This window comes from Heptranchias perlo, chromosome 24, assembly GCF_035084215.1.
Source record: "Heptranchias perlo isolate sHepPer1 chromosome 24, sHepPer1.hap1, whole genome shotgun sequence".
Taxonomy (NCBI): Eukaryota; Metazoa; Chordata; class Chondrichthyes; order Hexanchiformes; family Hexanchidae; genus Heptranchias; species Heptranchias perlo.
In genome coordinates, this window is record NC_090348.1 from 5,134,959 (window position 1) to 5,154,282 (window position 19,324).

Genomic DNA, 19,324 nt, shown 5'->3' on the forward strand with positions numbered 1-19,324 from the left:
AGCAACGTGTCTGACAAGAGAGCATAGTCAATAGCTTAAATGCGAGATTGTGCAAAGACAACATAAATGTACCTGTATTACCTAGCGGGTGGTGAAGGGAGGCAGTGGGAGCTGATTGTATCAGCAAGAGTGAATTGGATAAGTACCTGGAGAAAACTTTGATGGAGGGGTATTTTGGGATATGATACTTCCTAAACACTGGGACCAGCCAGATGGGTTATGACCCCTTGTTCTGGACTTCCCCACCAGAGGAAATAGTTTCTCTCTATCTACCCTATCAAATCCTTTAATCATCCTAAACAGCTCAATTAGATCACTCCTTAACATTCTAAACTCGAGGGAATACAAGCCTAGTCTATGCAACAATCTCAAATCAGGTGTCGGTGAATGGCAGATCCTGCACCAGCCTCCCGCTCAGATTTCTGGTTACTTCGGTAGCAGATTTGGTCATGTGTAACACTGCACAATGATGGAAATAAACATACTTCCTTTAAGACGCTCCTTAAAACCTACCTCCCTGACCAAGTTTTTGGTCACCTATCCTAATCTCTCCTTCTTTGGCTCGTTGTCAATTTTTGTACGATTGTGCTCCTGTGAAGCACCTTGGGACCAGGAAAACCCACTGCAGTCCATCTGGCTGCTCTCTTGGTGTCAGACACGTTGCTCATTTAGAAGCACTATATAAATGCAAGTTGTTGTAGTGGGATTTCCTGGTCCTGTGTGCTCTATCATGAGTGTTTGACTTATTTTTGTTTGTTAGGCTTGTTTCTACAGTGCTGGGTGGGCAAGACTTTAAATATAGTTTTAAGCATGTTTAATTGTTGCCTGGCTTTATTCTTTCCTGTATCAGGTTGCTAGACTTGAAATGGACAAAGAGGCTCTACATGACCAGCTGATGAGTATTGATCCCACCAGAGATAGTAAACGTGTGGAAGCACTCTTGAGGGATAAGGCTCAACTCTGTCAGAAGGCCAAGAGCCTGGAGGCTGAGGTCGCAGAGCTGCGGGCTGAGAGAGAAAATTCCGGTGTGCAAGCTGAAAGTGTGCAGAGAATTCAAGTGCGACAGTTGGTTGAAACCCAAGCTGTCGTTAAGTCTTTGGAGGTATGTTTATTTCCATCATTGTGCAGTGTTACACATGACCAAATCTGCTACCGAAGTAACCAGAAATCTGAGCGGGAGGCTGGTGCAGGATCTGCCATTCACCGACACCTGATTTGAGATTGTTGCATAGACTAGGCTTGTATTCCCTCGAGTTTAGAATGTTAAGGAGTGATCTAATTGAGCTGTTTAGGATGATTAAAGGATTTGATAGGGTAGATAGAGAGAAACTATTTCCTCTGGTGGGGAAGTCCAGAACAAGGGGGCATAACCTTAAAGTTAGAGCTTGGCCGCTCAGAGGTGATGTCAGGAATCACTTCACACAAAGGGTAGTGGAAATCTGGAACTTCCTTCCCCCCACAAAAAGCTGTCAAGGCTGGGGTCAATAGAAAATTTCAAAACTGAGATTGATAGATTTTTGTTAGGCAAGGGTATTAAAGGTTACGGAACCAAGGCGGTTAAATGGAGTTAAGATACAGATCAGCCATGATCTAATTGAATGTCGGAACAGGCTCAAGGGGCTGAATGGTCTACTCCTGTTCCTATGAGATTGCAGTGGGCACAGCTAGATTGCCGCAGGATCATGTAGCTAAGATGCCACTCCTTCCAAACAGAAATTAGGGTTCAGGTTCAGCGCTACATCGCAAGTGATAAGGCTGATAACTGCAGGCATATTTGTTGTGCTGTTTACAACTCTTTCGAGACCATTGTAACTCAAAAGGTCCTGAAGTCCTTTGTCTGTAAATGAAGTGACCCTTCTGCAGTTCACTTAAGCATCAAAACATTGATCTAAATGATGCATACTCCCACATGATGATCAGAGGAGGTAATGAAAAGAGTTAGAGATTCAGTACTGGGAGGATTCAATACCAGAACAAGATACTTGCAATGATTTTACTAAACTGCTATCAGTAGTGGAAGCCTTTCTGAGGGGGCAGGGCATGTACCATACCTGAATCACTGGTTGATTTGGGTACCTCTTGAAAGGAGTTGCTGCCTGAACATCTGCAATTCATGTTCATTCGGGAAAATCTTTGACTCCAACACAGGCCTGTCATTTCTATATCTATGCGCACAACTCCCTGGCAGGACATAAATCGCCAGTGAAAATGAGAACTCACACTGCTTGTGCAGTGATAACTTCTAGACCAATGTTTGGAGGCTTCTCCTGAGGCCACCTATAAGGTAGATAGTTGGAGCAGTTTGCTGGTTTTCACTAGGCCTCACTGTCCTGATTTAATAGCTCAGTGATTCAAGCTGCCCTGAATACGTTGGTTCTCACAGTTTCACTGCCAGGTTTTGTTTGTTGCCTGAATGCGGAAGAATATTAAATTACTTCCCTTAGGTATGTTCTTCATTCTTGGGGAGAAGTTCATCCTCATCATGCAAAGCTCCCTCTCAGCCTACCCTTTCTTTTTCGTTTCTGACCTTGTGTGGTTTGGAGCTAGTCATCTAGTGTTACAAATATGCCTCCAAAGAACCAAAAGTGTAGTCCAAAATAATAGAATCAATTATTTCTGGCTTCAAGGCTGAATGTGCCATCTGAAACGCTGGAAAATAAACCAAAAAGTTGATATCTTGGAGTTTGCCCCCAGAATCCCATGAAAATAAATCTTCAGTGATTGCATCCCCTTCATAGATTTCTAGATCCACCACTGTGTAAAATGCATTTTTCAGTGTTTCCCTATAATACAGGCATTGGGTATATTGGGTATGCAAAGTTTAAGTTACAACAAACTGATGTCCCATTGAAACTCTCCGCCTATCCTAATGTTTTCATATCATAAGCACCTTTCACAGATAAAGGGTCCAAATGTGTTCCTGAAATGCCATTGAAAGTCCTGGAATGTTGTATAATAAGAACAGAATGTAACTTCAGTTACATCAGGCAGTGGGCTTGCCCACAGGCCTATATTCAGAGCTGTGTTTGAGTTGTTGGCTGCCAGCATTTTTTTCTGGAGCTGTTGGTTGAGATTTGATTAATTTACTCATTTTGGTGCATTTTACTACTGTCTCTTTTTTTCTTGTTGATCCCAGGCGGAGAAGCAATCAATTAAACTGCAGCTGGAGCGTTTGGAGAAGGAGCTGCAGCTAGTTCTTGAGCAGAACACCCATCTGACCAGCAAGTTGCACAAGGCTGAACGAGAGGTTAATGCTTTGTCCAGCAAAGTGAGTTATTGAGCTGTCAGCAAAAGGACGCTTGCACCAGATTCCTTGCTGTTTTTAAATTGTTGAGCCACACAACTGTTTGATTTCATTCAACAAATATCAGTTTTATTTTTCTTATACTGTTTGTCGTATGACATTACCGTATGTAGCAACTAGTCAAAAACCTCCAAAAATTGTTGATATTGTTACAAAATCCATTTGCCTGTGACGTTATGTCTGTTTAAATTCCATCTTAAGTTCCACCCCTGGTTTGCAGGTTTTACAACAAACATTAAAATCTGATTGTATAGTGTATATATATGAATGGGATGGTTTTATTTCCTTTGGTATATTTGATACACGCTTTTAACCAGAGTCATGCCAGTGTAGGTTAGGAGGAATTGCTTTTTTTACCCCGTCTTCCCTCCGTTCCAGAGATCACCAGCTCATGTTGGGATGCGATTCCACGGGTGCTGCAGGCCCGCCTTCTTCACGCCTGTACGGTGAGGGTCAGCAGGCTGTTCAACCGTGAAGGGAGTCACTGGAGAGTTATGAGGAGGGGTACCCTGACTGAGCCCAGTAGTAGCATCTCCACAGCCACCCTTGCTGTGATCAGCTGCCTCAGCATAGATCAAAGCTGGAACCTTTTGCTAATACTGAACAATTTGTGTTAAGTCTGGTGCTACAATACTTTCAGCTTATAAGAGAGGCTAGAGGTGCCTAAATTATTTTCTTATCATTGCAGCTTGAAGAATGTAAGCACTCCCATAAGCTGGAAGTTACAAACATCAAACTCGAAGCAGCAAGAACCAAAGGGGAGATCGAAAGAGAGAGAGATAACATGCAAAGCCAAATGGATGGTATATTTGCCGATTTCTGTTTGATTCACAAATCGTATATTACTATGGACTTTCTGATGGTAACGTTATAGATACTCTGCTTACTAGCACGTATCACTCGGCTATTTTAAAAATACAAAAGAAACTTTGGGGGTAATTTTGACTTTGGGCGACAGTGTAAAACGGGTGATATTGGATCAGCCACTTGTTATACATCTCTCCTGATTTTTTATTTCCACGATGAGGCCATGGAGCAATTTAAAAGAGAGGACAAGGAATTTAAATTTAATGTACTGGGGAACAGAGAGCCAGTGTAGGTCATCGAAGACAACAATGATGGACGGGACAGGATGCGTGTAGCAGTGTTTTGGACAAGTTGCAGTATGTGGAGAATGGGAGGTTATCAAAGAGAGCATTGGAATAGTTGAGCCTGGAGGTGATGAAGGACTGTATAAGGGTTTCAGCAACATAGGGGATAAGACGGGCATTATTGTGGAGATAGAAATAAACAGTCTTTATGATGGAAAGCATATGGGACCTGAAACTCAGCTCTGGGTCAAAACGTTTGCCACGGTTGTGAATGGTCAGGTTCAGCCTGAGATGGTGACCGGTGAGGGGGTTGGAATCAGAGGCAAGGGATTGGAGTTTGTGGAGGAGCCAAAGACGATGGCTTCAGTCTTTCTAATGTTGAGCTGGAGGAAGTTATGACTCAGACAAGGTAGTCTGACCGCACAGAAGCAGTGGCTGAGAGAGGTGATGGAGAGGTAGAGCTGGGTGTCATTAGCATACATATTAAAGCTGACGCAGTGTCTGTTAATGATGTGACCAAGGGAACAAAGGATAGAACCTTGGAGGACTTTGGAGATGATGGTGCAAGGAAAGAAGAAAGTCCATTGCTAGAGATGCACTGGTTATGTTGAGATAGGTAGGACTGGGGCCATGCAAGGGAACTCCCATGTTTACTGAAAAATTTAATTCTAGCATTGCCATTGGTAACTCAGGAGTAACATAACCTAAAACTGCAAGGAGCTAAATTGACATGGCCAAGATTTTAACCTGTTTGATCAACCTATACATACAAATTTGAATTACTGTCATCCAACCGGGGGGCGGGGGGCAATTCACTTTTTTTCTAAGTTTCTCAGCTGGGTGGCTGATGAACTTTCAAACAATCGATGTCTTAGAATTTTTCTTTTCCCCCCCGGTAGGGTTGCAGTCAGATGTTGAAATTCTGAAGGCCACCATTGAAAGACACAAAGAGCTCTTGACAGAGAAAGAAAGGGAGCTAATTCGGAAAGTTCAAGCAGCTAAGGAAGATGATTTCCAGAAACTTGCAGCACTACAAGATGAAAAGTGAGTAATGTTCTGGAGACACTTTTAATCCTCAATGTTATTATAAAACTGTTTAATTGTCTTCTTATTTATAAACACCATTGTCCCATCTTAAGGTAAAATTTGCTTTTTATTAGATTTGTCACAATTAACCTCCTTGTAGAAAATACTAGCAATCTGTTGAAAGATGCAAGGTACTGCCTAATTGCCAGTATATCCTTTCTAAGAACTTTAACATCTCTCTACTGGAGACAGCAGAGTGGAGGTTTGTTGGACTCCAGTGTGCTGTGCTATAGATGGTCAGGTTTGTGCCTGTGATTGTCCACTTGCTGAATTCCTGATCTCGGCCGTACTGCAGTGGTGAAATGTCAGGTGCTGACTACACTTCCACGTGAGGGGGGAGGAGAAACAGTTACCTTGGACTGTACTTGCACAGTGCCTGTGTGATTGGTAGAGGCCTGGGAGATGATCACCTGCCTTCCTCTTTAGGGATGGTATATGGGGTAGGAGGAAAAAAAAACCTTCATCAGAGTTTTACCCAACCTTCTAAATAACTTCCTCACATTGGAACCCAGTCATGTAGCTGTACAAACTACTCTAGCCAGTTTAGTGTCTTGGAAATATTTTACCATCGATTCACCAAACTGAGACATAGTAAATTACTTAATGGTTTAGAATCATAGAAGTTTACAACATGGAAACAGGCCCTTCGGCCCAACATGTCCATGTCGCCCAGTTTATACCACTAAGCTAGTCCCAATTGCCTGCACTTGGCCCATATCCCTCTATACCCATCTTACCCATGTAACTGTCCAAATGCGTTTTAAAAGACAAAATTGTACCCGCCTCTACTACTGCCTCTGGCAGCTCGTTCCAGGCACTCACCACCCTTTGAGTGAAAAAATTGCCCCTCTGCACCATTTTGTATCTCTCCCCTCTCACCTTAAATCTATGCCCCCTCATTATAGACTCCCCTACCTTTGGGGAAAGATTTTGACTATCTACCTTATCTATGCCCCTCATTATTTTATAGACTTCTATAAGATCACCCCTTAACCTCCTACTCTCCAGGGAAAAAAGTCTCAGTCTATCCAACCTCTCCCTATAAGTCAAACCATCAAGTCCCGGTAGCATCCTAGTAAATCTTTTCTGCACTCTTTCTAGTTTAATATTATCCTTTCTATAATAGGGTGACCAGAACTGTACACAGTATTCCAAGTGTGGCCTTACTAATGTCTTGTACAACTTCAACAAGACATCCCAACTCCTGTATTCAATGTTCTGACCAATGAAACCAAGCATGCTGAATGCCTTCTTCACCACCCTATCCACCTGTGACTCCACTTTCAAGGAGCTATGAACCTGTACTCCGAGATCTCTTTGTTCTATAACTCTCCCCAATGCCCTACCATTAACGGAGTAGGTCCTGGCCCAATTCGATCTACCAAAATGCATCACCTCACATTTATCTAAATTAAACTCCATCTACCATTCATCGGCCCACTGGCCCAATTTATCAAGATCCCGTTGCAATCCTAGATAACCTTCTTCACTGTCCACAATGCCACCAATCTTGGTGTCATCTGCAAACTTACTAACCATGCCTCCTAAATTCTCATCCAAATCATTAATATAAATAACAAATAACAGCAGACCCAGTACCGATCCCTGAGGCACACCGTTGGTTACAGGCCTCCAGTTTGAAAAACAACCCTCTACAACCACCCTCTGTCTTCTGTCGTCAATCCAATTTTGTATCCAATTGGCTACTTCACCTTGGATACCCTGAGATTTAACCTTATGTAACAAACTACCATGCGGTACCTTGCCAAAGGCTTTGCTAAAGTCCATGTAGACCACGTCTACTGCACAGCCCTCATCTATCTTCTTGGTTACCCCTTCAAAAAACTCAATCAAATTCGTGAGACATGATTTTCCTCTCACAAAACCATGCTGACTGTTCCTAATCAGTCCCTGCCTCTCCAAATGCCTGTAGATCCTGTCTCTCAGAATACCCTCTAACAACTTACCCACTACAGATGTCAGGCTCACCGGTCTGTAGTTCCCAGGCTTTTCCCTGCCGCCCTTCTTAAACAAAGGCACAACATTTGCTACCCTCCAATCTTCAGGCACCTCACCTGTAGCGGTGGATGATTCAAATATCTCTGCTAGGGGACCCGCAATTTCCTCCCTAACCTCCCATAACGTCCTGGGATACATTTCATCAGGTCCAGGAGATTTATCTACCTTGATGCGCGTTAAGACTTCCAGCACCTCCCTCTCTGTAATATGTACACTCCTCAAGACATCACTATTTATTTCCCCAAGTTCCCCGTAAATACTGATGCAAAATATTCATTTAGGATCTCACCCATCTCTTGTAGTTCTGCACATAGATGACCTTGTTGATCCTTAAGAGGCCCTACTCTCTCCCTAGTTACTCTTTTGCCCTTTATGTATTTGTAGAAGCTCTTTGGATCCTCCTTTGCCTTATCTGCCAAAGCAATCTCATGTCCCCTTTTTGCCCTCCTGATTTCTCTCTTAACTCTACTCCGGCAATCTCTATACTCTTCAAGGGATCCACTTGATCCCAGCTGCCTATGCATGTCATATGCCTCCTTTTTTACTAGGGCTTCAATCTCCCGAGTCATCCGAGGTTCCCTACTTCTACCAGCCTTGCCCTTTACTTTTACATTAGCTCATTGGAAAAAGTATGAGCATTAATACATGCTTCCGTAAATTCTGCATCATTTACAATACTTTTAGAAGTAACTTCTAATACAAAATGTTGATTTTAAAAAAAAATCTTGAATCACTGCAGCCAATGAATATTATATTAACTAAGGAAAAAATTGAAAATTTACACTGTAAATTGGATTATATTCCCTACAAATTGGGGAGGGAATTTTGGCTCCATTTGTAGGTATATACTTGCCCGGCATACACCAAAGTGCAATACCCTGTACTGAACAGGTATCAGCTTGACTCAGTCAGTTGCACTATTATTTTTAGGCCCCAGCACATAATCTAGGCTGAGTACAGTACAGAGTGCTGCACTGTTGGAGGTGGTATCTTTTGGATGGGACTTTAAACCTTGACCATGCGTACTTGTTCAGATAGTTCTCCTGGTGTCCTGGACAGCCTTCCTCAACCAACCCCACCAAAAAATGATTGATCTGGTCATTTATTTATGTGCTGTTTGCGGGACCTTACTGTGCAGGCATGGACTGCCACATTTGCTTGCTTAACAGCAGTGACTGCACTTTTGAAGTCATCCATTGGTGGTAAAGCACTTTGGGAGACCCAGAAGTGCTATATAAATGCAAGTTTTTTTTATTTCTTTAATAACATTTTCATATGTGCCTTCCATTCTCATCACATTGGGACTACGTTACCAAACAGTTATCAATTAATATAATTTTTCCAGAGCAGGTTGAAAAGAGAGATGAGGGGGGTTAAATTGGACTTGGGCAGGGATGCAAAACAGGCGGAACCACTTTTGCTGCCCATTATACGACATTCAGTTCTAATGAAATCAAAGGAACGGAGTATGAGAAGGGGCGTATAATGGGTGACCGTTTTGCATCCCTGCTCATGCCCAATTTCACCCCTGAGGACTTCATGTGAACATTGGTGACGAGTCCAATTTTCCCATTATTGAAAAAGTAATTAAATTGTTTACTTATTCAAAGGTTAGAACTGGAGAATAAAGTCGCTGACCTGGAAAGACTGAAGGCTGAGCAGGACACAACGTGGCTTGCTGAAAAGGAGCATATGGAAGAGAAACTGCACGCTGTACAGTTAGCAGAGGAGGCATCCAAGCGGGAGATCCTGAACCTCAGGTTAGAGCTGTAGCACTGAAGCTTTGATGTATATTTTAAGTGTTATTTTCCACAGAGCTTTAATTTGAAATACTTTGACATATTTTATTCTTGTGAAGATGACTTTTCATTTTTATACAGTACATTTATGATGTGATATCCTTGTAAAATTCTTGCTACTCCCAAGGTCGGAATTATTTTATTGAAGTTGTATGTTTTGGGGGGATGTCAGGGTTGAGTAGTCGCTAATCTTTCCCACTTTAATCACTCGGCATCAAGCACTCCCTGGGGTCTATCCTAACAATATGCCTTAACCCTGGAAAGGGACCCCTTTGTACACCTTTGACAGTTTCTCCATTTCCCACACTAGCGGCCTCGAGTCTGAGCTTCAAGAGAGATCATCTATTTATGCTGACTTGTGGGTTTGGTGCTGTGTGAGATACCCACCAGGAACTTGGTTTGGACTGCTCAAATACCTTTCAACCAGTAGAGAGAGACATCCATCCTAAGAGTCAGCTCGATTTGAACCCATATCCCATGGATGAAAGGGGAACATATTGGCATTTTTCTTTTAGAAATTGTATCAAAAGAACAGGACAGATTTGAACCATTCCTCATTTTGTTTTGAGTTCTGAAAAGGTTCACAAATAGTCCACTCTAAATTTATAATAGCATCCGCTAACAATCTTCAGGTGTATTGTATTTTAGCTAAATCCAATAAATTGTTTTAATTGAGAAGAGAAGCTGGAGGTTATCTTTCCATTTCAGGATGGTCCTGGAATAGTGAGCAGTTTTGGCAGAGGAGAGCGGGACCCGATAGTGCTTTATGTGATCCAACCAGATCTGATGATTGGCTAAACCAGTTGTCTGCCATAAACATTCAAGTCTGCGCCCCTTGGACTTAAGGGAGCAGAGATGGGGGCTGTACCAGGGGGAGCGAACAGGGTGAGAGAGTAAGGGTTTTAATGGGGATGAGGGCATCAAAGGCGAAGGTGAGTGTGATTGAGCAGATCGGTAGCTGCGGAGATGTCCTGGTATGGAGGGCCAAAGGCTAGACAGTGGGAATTTGAAAGTGCCATTGTAAGTGACTTGGGGTAAAGTTTTTTCCAGGGGCGGACACAGAAGGAAGTGGGTTTGGGAGGGGGAAGGGTGATGTGAGTGGAGAGGGAAATAAGGAAGTGATCAATGATGGCCTTATCTGTGATTGACACGATTGAAGTAGAAAGGCCAGGCGAGATGGCACGGTCGAGGGGGTGGCCTTGAATATGGGTAGGAGAGGTTAAGGGAGGTCAGGAGGGCAGTGAACTCAGGAGAGAGAGCATGATGAGTTGAGATGGAGATTGAAATCACCGATGGTGAGAAGTCGCTCGGTGCAGAGGCTGAGGGAGGAAAGAAGTGAGGATATCTCAGTAAGAAACTTGGCATTGTACTTGGGCGGTAGAGGAAGAGGATTTTAAAGGTGAGACGAGAGGGTGGAACAAGGAGAGATGCTCAAAGGAGGAAAAGATGCTAAAGGAATAGATGGACAGACCAAGCTGAGTTTCAGTAAGTAACGTGGTCTATTGTGCTCTTAGTTAATGGACGTACATAGAAATTGCTTTTCTAGCTGATTGAAAATTTTGGTGCCGATTTGCTGCTGCTTTGTGTTGTAGGTCAAAACTTCAACAGCAGCTGCTTCGAATAGAAGAACTTGAAAAAGAAAAGAATGATGGTGCTGAATTCAGACAGGTACCTTGATAAAATCACTTACTATCAACCCCCTGGTTTGGTTACATTACTCAAGAAGCTTACCAAAAAGGGAAAGTTATTGAATGAGAAGAGTACTGCCATTGTAACATGCATTCTGTTCCACTCCTTTCTAATGTCTGCTACAGAATGGATTTATAACCTTCATATGATATTTTGTAGAATCTGATTTTAGAATCTGGATAACTGTATATCTCATCGATACATTCACGTTGGAGTTAGTTGTGTGCAATTCTGCTCACATAATCTGAGTCCCTTGTTTGAGTTAAAAGCTTTGTATCACACTTCAATCTAGCAGCTATACTTTTTGCAGCAAACTATGGATGTTTGCAAACCCTGAATTTGTGCCCAAAAATACCTTTGTGAGTGTACTTTTAAAATTGCATTGGAAGCACTGCAATAGCACAAATATGTTTTATGGTTTCCTTCCTCCCTCTTTCCCATACCCCCAAAAGCTTGAGAAATTGTTCAAAAAATTGTACTAGTGTAAATAATCAGCTACTTTTCAATTACAATAATGTATATTTGTTATGGCATTTAGACCACTTTGTGTACAATCTTATTTTGTTGAGAATTTTCTAGAAAAAGCTATTTGTATCATGTTGTATTTAAGTTGCTGACCCTTTTTGTTGGAAAGTCCCCTGAATATAGAATGATCCTCTATAGCTCAGAGAGAAGTTGAACTGTAAACAGAAATTCAGAAGTGGGTAGGATAGATTTAAAAGTGAATTTCAATTTCAGCTGGAATTAAATTATTTGCTGATTTTTTTTTAAAGCAAATTAGTGAACTGCAGATCCAGCTTAACGCTTTGTCACAGTCGGAGAATGATTTACTGGAGACCAATAACAAACTGCGAGAAATGCTGGAGCGTTTAAAGGAGGAAATACGAAATGCGAGAAGCCAAGCAGAGCGGGCACAGCAGGAAGCTGAAAAGTAAGCAGCTGCTTCTTGTGACAATTTTAGTAGTAGCATTTTAACTGTTAAGTTCCATGTTGAGCTTTTTTCCCTATTTTGTGTAGTGAATGTGGAACTGAAGACTTTTGTAAGTCACATCCTATAAATTCATGGCTGAAACACTTGCCCCAGACAGGTGTAGCCCACTGCAGTGAATTAATGTGATGGAGTTCTCTGGACTACATGGAGATGATTATTATAGTGCTCTCTGCAACTAGATTACATTATTAGCCCAGTCACTCTCCACACTGAGTTGAATTTGGATTATTGTATGTATTGTAATTACTGCAGATCTTTTAATTGTTCAGATTATAGTTGCAATAAAAATGGGACAGCTCAAGGGGAGCGATACGCTATTTCCTGACTATGTTATCTACTTTTCCCAAAGCTCTTTGTTTTAAAATCTTTGAAGCAATATTCCTATGTACAGCAGCTGCAGCATGTTTGGGTAACTTGGATTTGAAGGGACACAAGCAATGAGATTCTTCATACTCCTTAAGGTTTTAAATACGATTATTCAAAGCTGTCAGGGATTTTGTAGTACAGATTTAACTCTTCAATTGCATAGTATACACATGTAGCACTCTGACTGATGCCAGTCACAGAGCTAACAAGATGGGGAGAGTCAACAAGAATGAAGAGTTTATTTACATCTAGTTTTAGCTTTTTTCTCCTAATATTTTTACTGACTATAACTGAAGCCCCTTGCCCCCTCTCCCCCCTACCCCAGTAACCTAAAGCCATGGGTACAACCAGACACAATGTTCAGTGACTGTGTGTGATAAAGATGTACACGTAGGTCACATACTTGCTTCTCCATAGAAAAGATGCAGCAAATTCAGGTCTCAACCCCAGGTGCCTTGCACAAGACCAGAACTGATGCCTGATCAAAAAAGAGGTCTAAGTAGCAAATAACTTCATCTCAGTGGACAAAAGAACATAAAAGGCTTGAGGTGGCAATTGTTGAGTTAATCAGCAATGTGCAAGTTCAACAAATAGTCCTGACTTTGCACATCCCACTTAACAAATAATGAAACCACTTCTCCAGCCTTAAAGTTAGTTGCCTTCCCCTTCTCTCTGGCAGTTTGAATTACTCAGTAACTGTGGTTAAAATTACTCCAATATACTAAAATACCTCAAAATTGGAGCGTTTTGTGAGAGCATGGCCAAAGTACAAGTGTTTTACTCTGGTTCAGAATGAATAATGAACTGCACCGCGATCAATATAGAATGTATGCACTAGAATGACCATAGCTGCATGAATCAGACTCAGTATGATGTAGCAAATTTGAGTTATATAGGAAAGTTGTGCCTGCTTTGCTGTAATGATTCCCTATTACTATGATGAAAGACCCAGTGTAAGGTTATCTTTTAGTATATTGCTGTATCAGCCTGTTGGTACGTTGCTCTGAGATGTCCTGAAATTAATGCCACTTATACATGATTCCTCCAGGGTGGGTGGGAGGGTGGAAAATAACATTTAGTAAATTTTAAAATCCTTTGACAGCGCAGATTTGGCCGATATGTTAGAAAGAAAGAAAAACTTGTATTTCTACAGCGCCTTTCGTGTCCTCAGGACGTCCCAAAGCGCTTGACAGTCAATGAAGTACTTTCAGAAGTGTAGTCACTATTGTAATGTTATGGACGGTTGATGGAAAGATTCAAAGTCAGCAGATTAAGAAGGTAGAAAGGCCAGGCTTAAATGTAGATGGTGGGAGAGCAGGTCAAAAAACAAAGATCCAACGGTGAATCCTGGCACAGAAAACCCCAAATGCTGTTTCTTGGAGTGGAGTTGCCAACAGTTTTTTAAAAAAAATACACAAACACCATTGGCTCTCTTCTTTCACTACTGCCTTTCAGCCATTGCACTTTCATTCAGCTACAATATCCATTTAATGGTGCACAAAGATCTGAATTGCACATTTCGGATTATCTTGCATACCTTCACACCCATGGGTTATATTAAAAAGGGTGTTTGCGCCTAACAGAATGTCTTAGATCAGTGAAGCTGTACGTTCTTTTAATTGGTTACAAAACCACAAAACAGCCAACCAGACGGAAAGTTTCTAGTTTTTACCATCACAGTAAACTCTCTGATGTTTTTAGTCTTTTTCGCTCTTATTTTTAAACAATAAAAATATAATACATTGCTAACCATAATTGTCATTATTTTGGAACTATCTATAATGGACTGTAGTAACTCAGTGTTATGTCTATAAAACATTGAAAGTATTAAATGATCCTTGTGTTTAAATAAAATGACTCTTTGGTTTATGCACTACTGACAAAACGATAGCAATAAAGCAGTTTCTTAGTCCAGTTGGTACTCTTTAAAGCTTTACTTTGTAAACTTTCGCTTTGTATAGTTACCTCTAAGACAGTTGGATCATCTGTGTTATATTTTGCACAGACTGGTGGAAGACAAGCGCATAGAGTGGCTGGAAGAGAAACATAAGCTGCAGAATCGTAGTGCAGAGCTGGAGGAGAAGTACTGCCAGGCCAAAGACAGACTACAGCGTGCTGCTTCAGCTCAGAAGAAGGTCTTACCCATTGCTTTAAATCAACTGAAAGTTTGGTTTGTTGAAATCCATCCTTGCAACAGAGTTTCTATCTTTTCTGCTTCTGTTTTGACAGAGGAAAACACTGAATGAAAGTAAGCAGAAAAGATTACAGGAAAAGATACAGCTGCTGGAGGCAAAGAAAGAAGAGTTAGAAATTGAGAAACATGCGTTTAAGTAAGTAGGCTTTTCACTGTTGCTAATAAAAACAGAAAATGCCGGAGAAGCTCAGCAAGTGAGGCAGCATCTGTGGAGAAAGAAACAGAGTTAACGTTTCAGGTCAAAGACCTTTCGTCAGAGGGGCCAGTTTCTGTTTTTATTTCAAAATTCCAGCATCCGCAGTATATTGCTTTTCACTATTGCTTTCCATTTGACTTCAACGGAGGTAGTCCATTGAGTCATAGGAACAGGAGTAGGCCATTCAGCCCCTCGAGTCTGCACCACCATTCAATCAGATCATGGTTGATCTGCACCTCAATTCCATTTACCCGCCATTGCTCCATATCCCCTGATACATTTACCCAACAAAAATCTATCAATCTCAGTCGTAAAACCTCCAACTGACCCAGCATCCCAGACTTCTGGGGAGACAGTTTCATATTTCTACTAACCTTTGTGTGAAAAAGAGCTTCCTGATTTCACTCCTAAATGGCCCAGCTCTAATTTTAAGATTATGGGGCTGATTTTTGGATGGCCGAGCGGGTGCGTTGGGGGCGGGGGCTCCTAAAATGGCGGAATCCCGAAGCGGGTTCGGAGCCCGGCTCCATCCTGCTGTCTTCCGGGTTCCCCAATGACGCGTGCAGCTCCCGCGTGCGGGACTCCCACCGGCAATTAAAGCTGGTGGGATGATAATTTACATTGTTATTTAGGTAGTTGAGGTACTTGACACAGACCTCATTGACTGGAGATTTTGGCAGGGGTGCAATTTTGAAGGATCCTCAGCGTGTTTCCGGTGCTGTGGGAAACACTCCCTGTTGGAGCAGATGTGTTGCAGCCAGCAGCCAGTGGGAGATGCAAAGGATTATTGGACAGTTGGTGAGCGGTGCTTGAAGCTCGATGGAGGCTAGCCTTCCCTCCATCGCAGACATTCCCGCACTTACCCGCGACCCTATCTCAGAGATGCCCTCACGTCCCTGTGACAGTATCTCGGAGATTCCATCCTGTACCTGTGCCACCATTCCACTCATGAAGGAGTTGGACTCCTCCATCCTCTGCGCCATTGTGGAGAGTGCGCGTGGCACCTGTTCCAGCACCTCGCAAATGTGCTGCTGCCCCTCAATCATTCTCCTTTTAAAGGATGGCCCCCAGGGTTCAGCATCTGTGTCCAGCTGAGCAGAGCCTGGAGAGCAGTGCTCCCACCGACGCGGACTCTCCACAGCTGCCCCTGCCACCAGTGTCTGTTTGTGCTCATGTGTGTGGTGACTCACCATGTGCGACCCCAACTAACTGCGGACTGGGACCCACTGAGGTGTGTGTTTCTGTGCTGGTGAATGGCTCGCTCAGATGTGATGGTGGCCCCTCAGAGGCCGGCAGATCCTCTGAGGAATCCCCCTCCGCTGTCACGGCGGTCGCTGAAGGCCCTATAAGAGAACAGAAGGCAATATAAAGCATGATGACAGATGTTGAGGTGCTGAAGATGGCAAGGCATGATTTGCTATTGTGAGTGCTGAATGTTAAAGTTCTGTCACCAGCTGTTTGTTGGGTGCCAGTCTCGGCGTCCTCGATGGACAGGCACTCAAGGGTGTGGCTCACCTCAAGAGCCTCCTGCTCCACTTCCGTGAGGGCGACCTGATGTTGCGGCCCCCCTCCGGTCTTCGCCGGCTCCCTTCTCCTATAAGGGGAGAAAGTAGAGAGGTGTGAGTGAGGGATGGTGACGTGGCCAACCGCTGAATGCATTTGTTTGGGTGAGGCTGACCGTGAAAGAGATGCATCAGAGGGTAAGTATGAGACAGAGCCACGACATTGTATGAGGATTGGGTTGAGTGGTAGTGGTGGGATGAGTACCGGGGAGGTGAGTAAGTGCAGGTAAGTTGAGGATGAGGTTTGAGTGGGTGTGAGGAGTGATGTGATAGAGTAGTGTTGGCAGTGCAGAAGGAGTTGTTAGGTGGGGGTGGGGGCGGTGATGTGGAAGACGGAGTGTAGGAGAATGAGTAAGTGTACTCACTTTGACTGACCTAGTTAGGTCATTGAAGCACTTCCTGCACTGTATCCAGGTGCGGGAGACGTTGTTGCTGCTGCTGACCTCCTCTGCCACCTCGAGCCAGGCCTTCTTAGTGGGCAGAGACAGGCCACTTCCTCCCGTCTGCTGGGTAGAAAATCTCCCTCCTCCTCCTCACCCCATCCAGCAGGACCTGGAGTCAGGCGTCGTTAAATCTGGCAGCAGCCGTTCCCCTGGTCTGCTCCATGCTGTACTTTTGGTTGGTTGCTGCAGGAGCAGCATTGGAGGACTGCCCCTTTAAATAGGGCTCCTCCAGCTGACAGGCTGTGATGCGGGTGCACAGTCCGCCCGCTGCGCAGGTTTCCGACGGGAAACCCGGAAGCCACGGTAAGTGCCTTCAACTTACCCGTGATCGCGTGGGGAACAGACCGATTTCACTGGGCGGGTTACCCACGTACCCAGTCGCGCCCCCCCCCCCCCCCCCCAGGCTGCCATTCCGCCTCCCTGGTAATATTAGGGCCTGCGAATCTCTTCATTCTCAATTCCCCACCAGCAGAAATAGTTTCTCTTCATCTACCCTATTGAATCCTTTTAACATTTTAATCACCTCAATCAGATCACCCTCAATCTTCTATAATACAAAGCTGCATTACCCATGCTGCTTTAACTAACATATATTTAATAGTTTGTGTAACTCATATATATTTGGTAGTTTATGGAACTCCAAGTTCCCCTTCAAGTCACGCACCATCCTGACTTGGACATTTATCGCTGTTCCTTCATTGTCGCTGGGTCAAAATCCTGGAACTCCCTCCCTAACAGCACCGTGGGAGTATCTTCACCACACAGAGTGCAGCGGTTCAGGAAGAAGGCCCACCACCATCTTCTCAAGGGGCAACTAGGGATGGGCAATAAATGCCGGCCTTGCCAGCGACACCCATATCCCAAGAATGAGTTTTTTAAAAAAACAAACATATATTTAATAGTTTGTGTAACTAATATATATTTAATAGTTTGGCTACAGAACGCATGAAGCCAGAAATAAGATTCTCAGTAAAGATTTTGGCTTCCAGTTCCTCTCCGTGCCTCTGCTCCCTGCTCAGTTTCTCTCTCCCAATAACCATATAGTTCTGCTCAAATGAAAATAACCTCAGAGTATTTTTAAAAGAGGAAGAGGTGGACACTGGGCTGAAGTTTATGAAGGGTGCAAGTGAAGAGAGCTTTTGAGAAGCTGATCTTCGGGGTAATGACGGCATGGATGAGGGTTTCAGCTATTGAGGGAGTGAGGTAGGAGTGTAATTGGGCAGTGGGATAAGAAGTGGAGGAAAGTGTTTTTGGCAGTGGACCAGATTCGAGATTGAAAACTCAGATCACTCAAACATCGCAGGGATTCTGGACCTGAGCAGCCAGTCAGGGGGGCTGGAGTCAGTTTGACGATCTTGAGGTGTAGGAAGTTTAGATTGGTCCAGGTTGTAATGCTGGACAGGAAGTCCAATACTAGAACAACAACCATGGAGTCAATGGTGGCATACAAGAGAGTAGAGTTGGGTGTTGTCATCATGCATGTGGAAGCTGTGAATGATCATCAGGGATAGCACGGCACTAGGGATAGAACTCTGGGGCACAGTGGAGGTGATATTGTGGGAATGGGAGGGAGAGAAAGAAGGAACTTTTATTTATATAGCGCCTTTCACAACCTCAGGACGTCCCAAAGCACGTCACAGCCAATGGAGCATTTTTGAAGTGTAGTCTCTGTTATAATGTAGGGAAGAGAAGTTGAGGTGATGTAATGATTGGAGTGGGACAGGTAGGAGTGGAACTAAGAACTATCAGTACAACTGTTGGTAGGCCGTGGAGGAGAATAAAGTGGTCAGCAGTATCGAAGGCAGCAGAAAGGGTCAAGAAGACAGCAAGCTACGGCCGTGATCTCACAGGATGTAGTGACTTCAACCCTGGCAGTCTCAACATTACAGGCTGATCAGAAACTGGTTCGGGGAGACGAAAATGGGGAGTGGTGAGAGAGGGGAGGACGTAGTTGGGTAGCAATGATACGTTTAAGGATGTTGAAAAGAGAGAACTGGTTACAAATAGTGTTGGTGACGATAGGGGGGGGTCAAGGGTGGAAATTTTGAAGAATTAGGGTTAGGGTTAGTTTTGTATGAGTTGGAAACAGTATCAAAAGTTACGGAGAAGTTGACTATGTCAGCAAGCATGAAAGAGAGGCATAAGTAGTTGGGTAATTAGGACCTGCTTTGAAAGGGGTTTCGGGGAAAAAGTGATGGATTTTGTGGCAGAAATTAGTTTGACAGCTGGCTGGGGGGATGGAGGGGAGATTAAGGTCCCAATATTTACTCAGGGCCATGAAGAGAGTAGGGGTTGGGAGGGGGGGGATTTCCAGACAGGAAATCCGGAAGTATGGGTTTCCCGGATGTCCTTACAATTTTGACGTAAGGTCGTCTTTCAAATTTTTGCTGTAGGTTTCCCACACGACTAGCAGTTAGATTGATAGGCTGTCAGACGGGAAGGTAACCGCGAGCGGATGCCAGCGTGTAAGTCTGACATCGGGGACTTGGGGCCGGTCATCAGTGAAGGCAGCGGGGGGTCGGTCATCGAGGATTGGGGGGTGTCGGAGACATCATGGGGGGCTCAGTCATCGTTGGGACAGGGG

At 43.6% G+C, this 19,324-nt stretch overlaps 1 protein-coding gene across 1 annotated transcript in view; it reads left to right on the forward strand.

Moving 5' to 3' along the window:
- The window catches only part of cep83 (centrosomal protein 83), a 60,160-nt gene that overhangs the window by 32,950 nt on the left and 7,886 nt on the right, over positions 1–19,324 (forward strand). Inside the window, exons 6-14 of the mRNA XM_068004656.1 lie at positions 851–1,102; positions 3,137–3,268; positions 3,993–4,107; positions 5,295–5,439; positions 9,111–9,260; positions 10,892–10,967; positions 11,762–11,919; positions 14,351–14,480; positions 14,575–14,675. Of these exons, the coding sequence (XP_067860757.1) occupies positions 851–1,102; positions 3,137–3,268; positions 3,993–4,107; positions 5,295–5,439; positions 9,111–9,260; positions 10,892–10,967; positions 11,762–11,919; positions 14,351–14,480; positions 14,575–14,675 (1,259 nt within the window). The remainder of the gene's footprint in view (positions 1–850; positions 1,103–3,136; positions 3,269–3,992; positions 4,108–5,294; positions 5,440–9,110; positions 9,261–10,891; positions 10,968–11,761; positions 11,920–14,350; positions 14,481–14,574; positions 14,676–19,324) is intronic.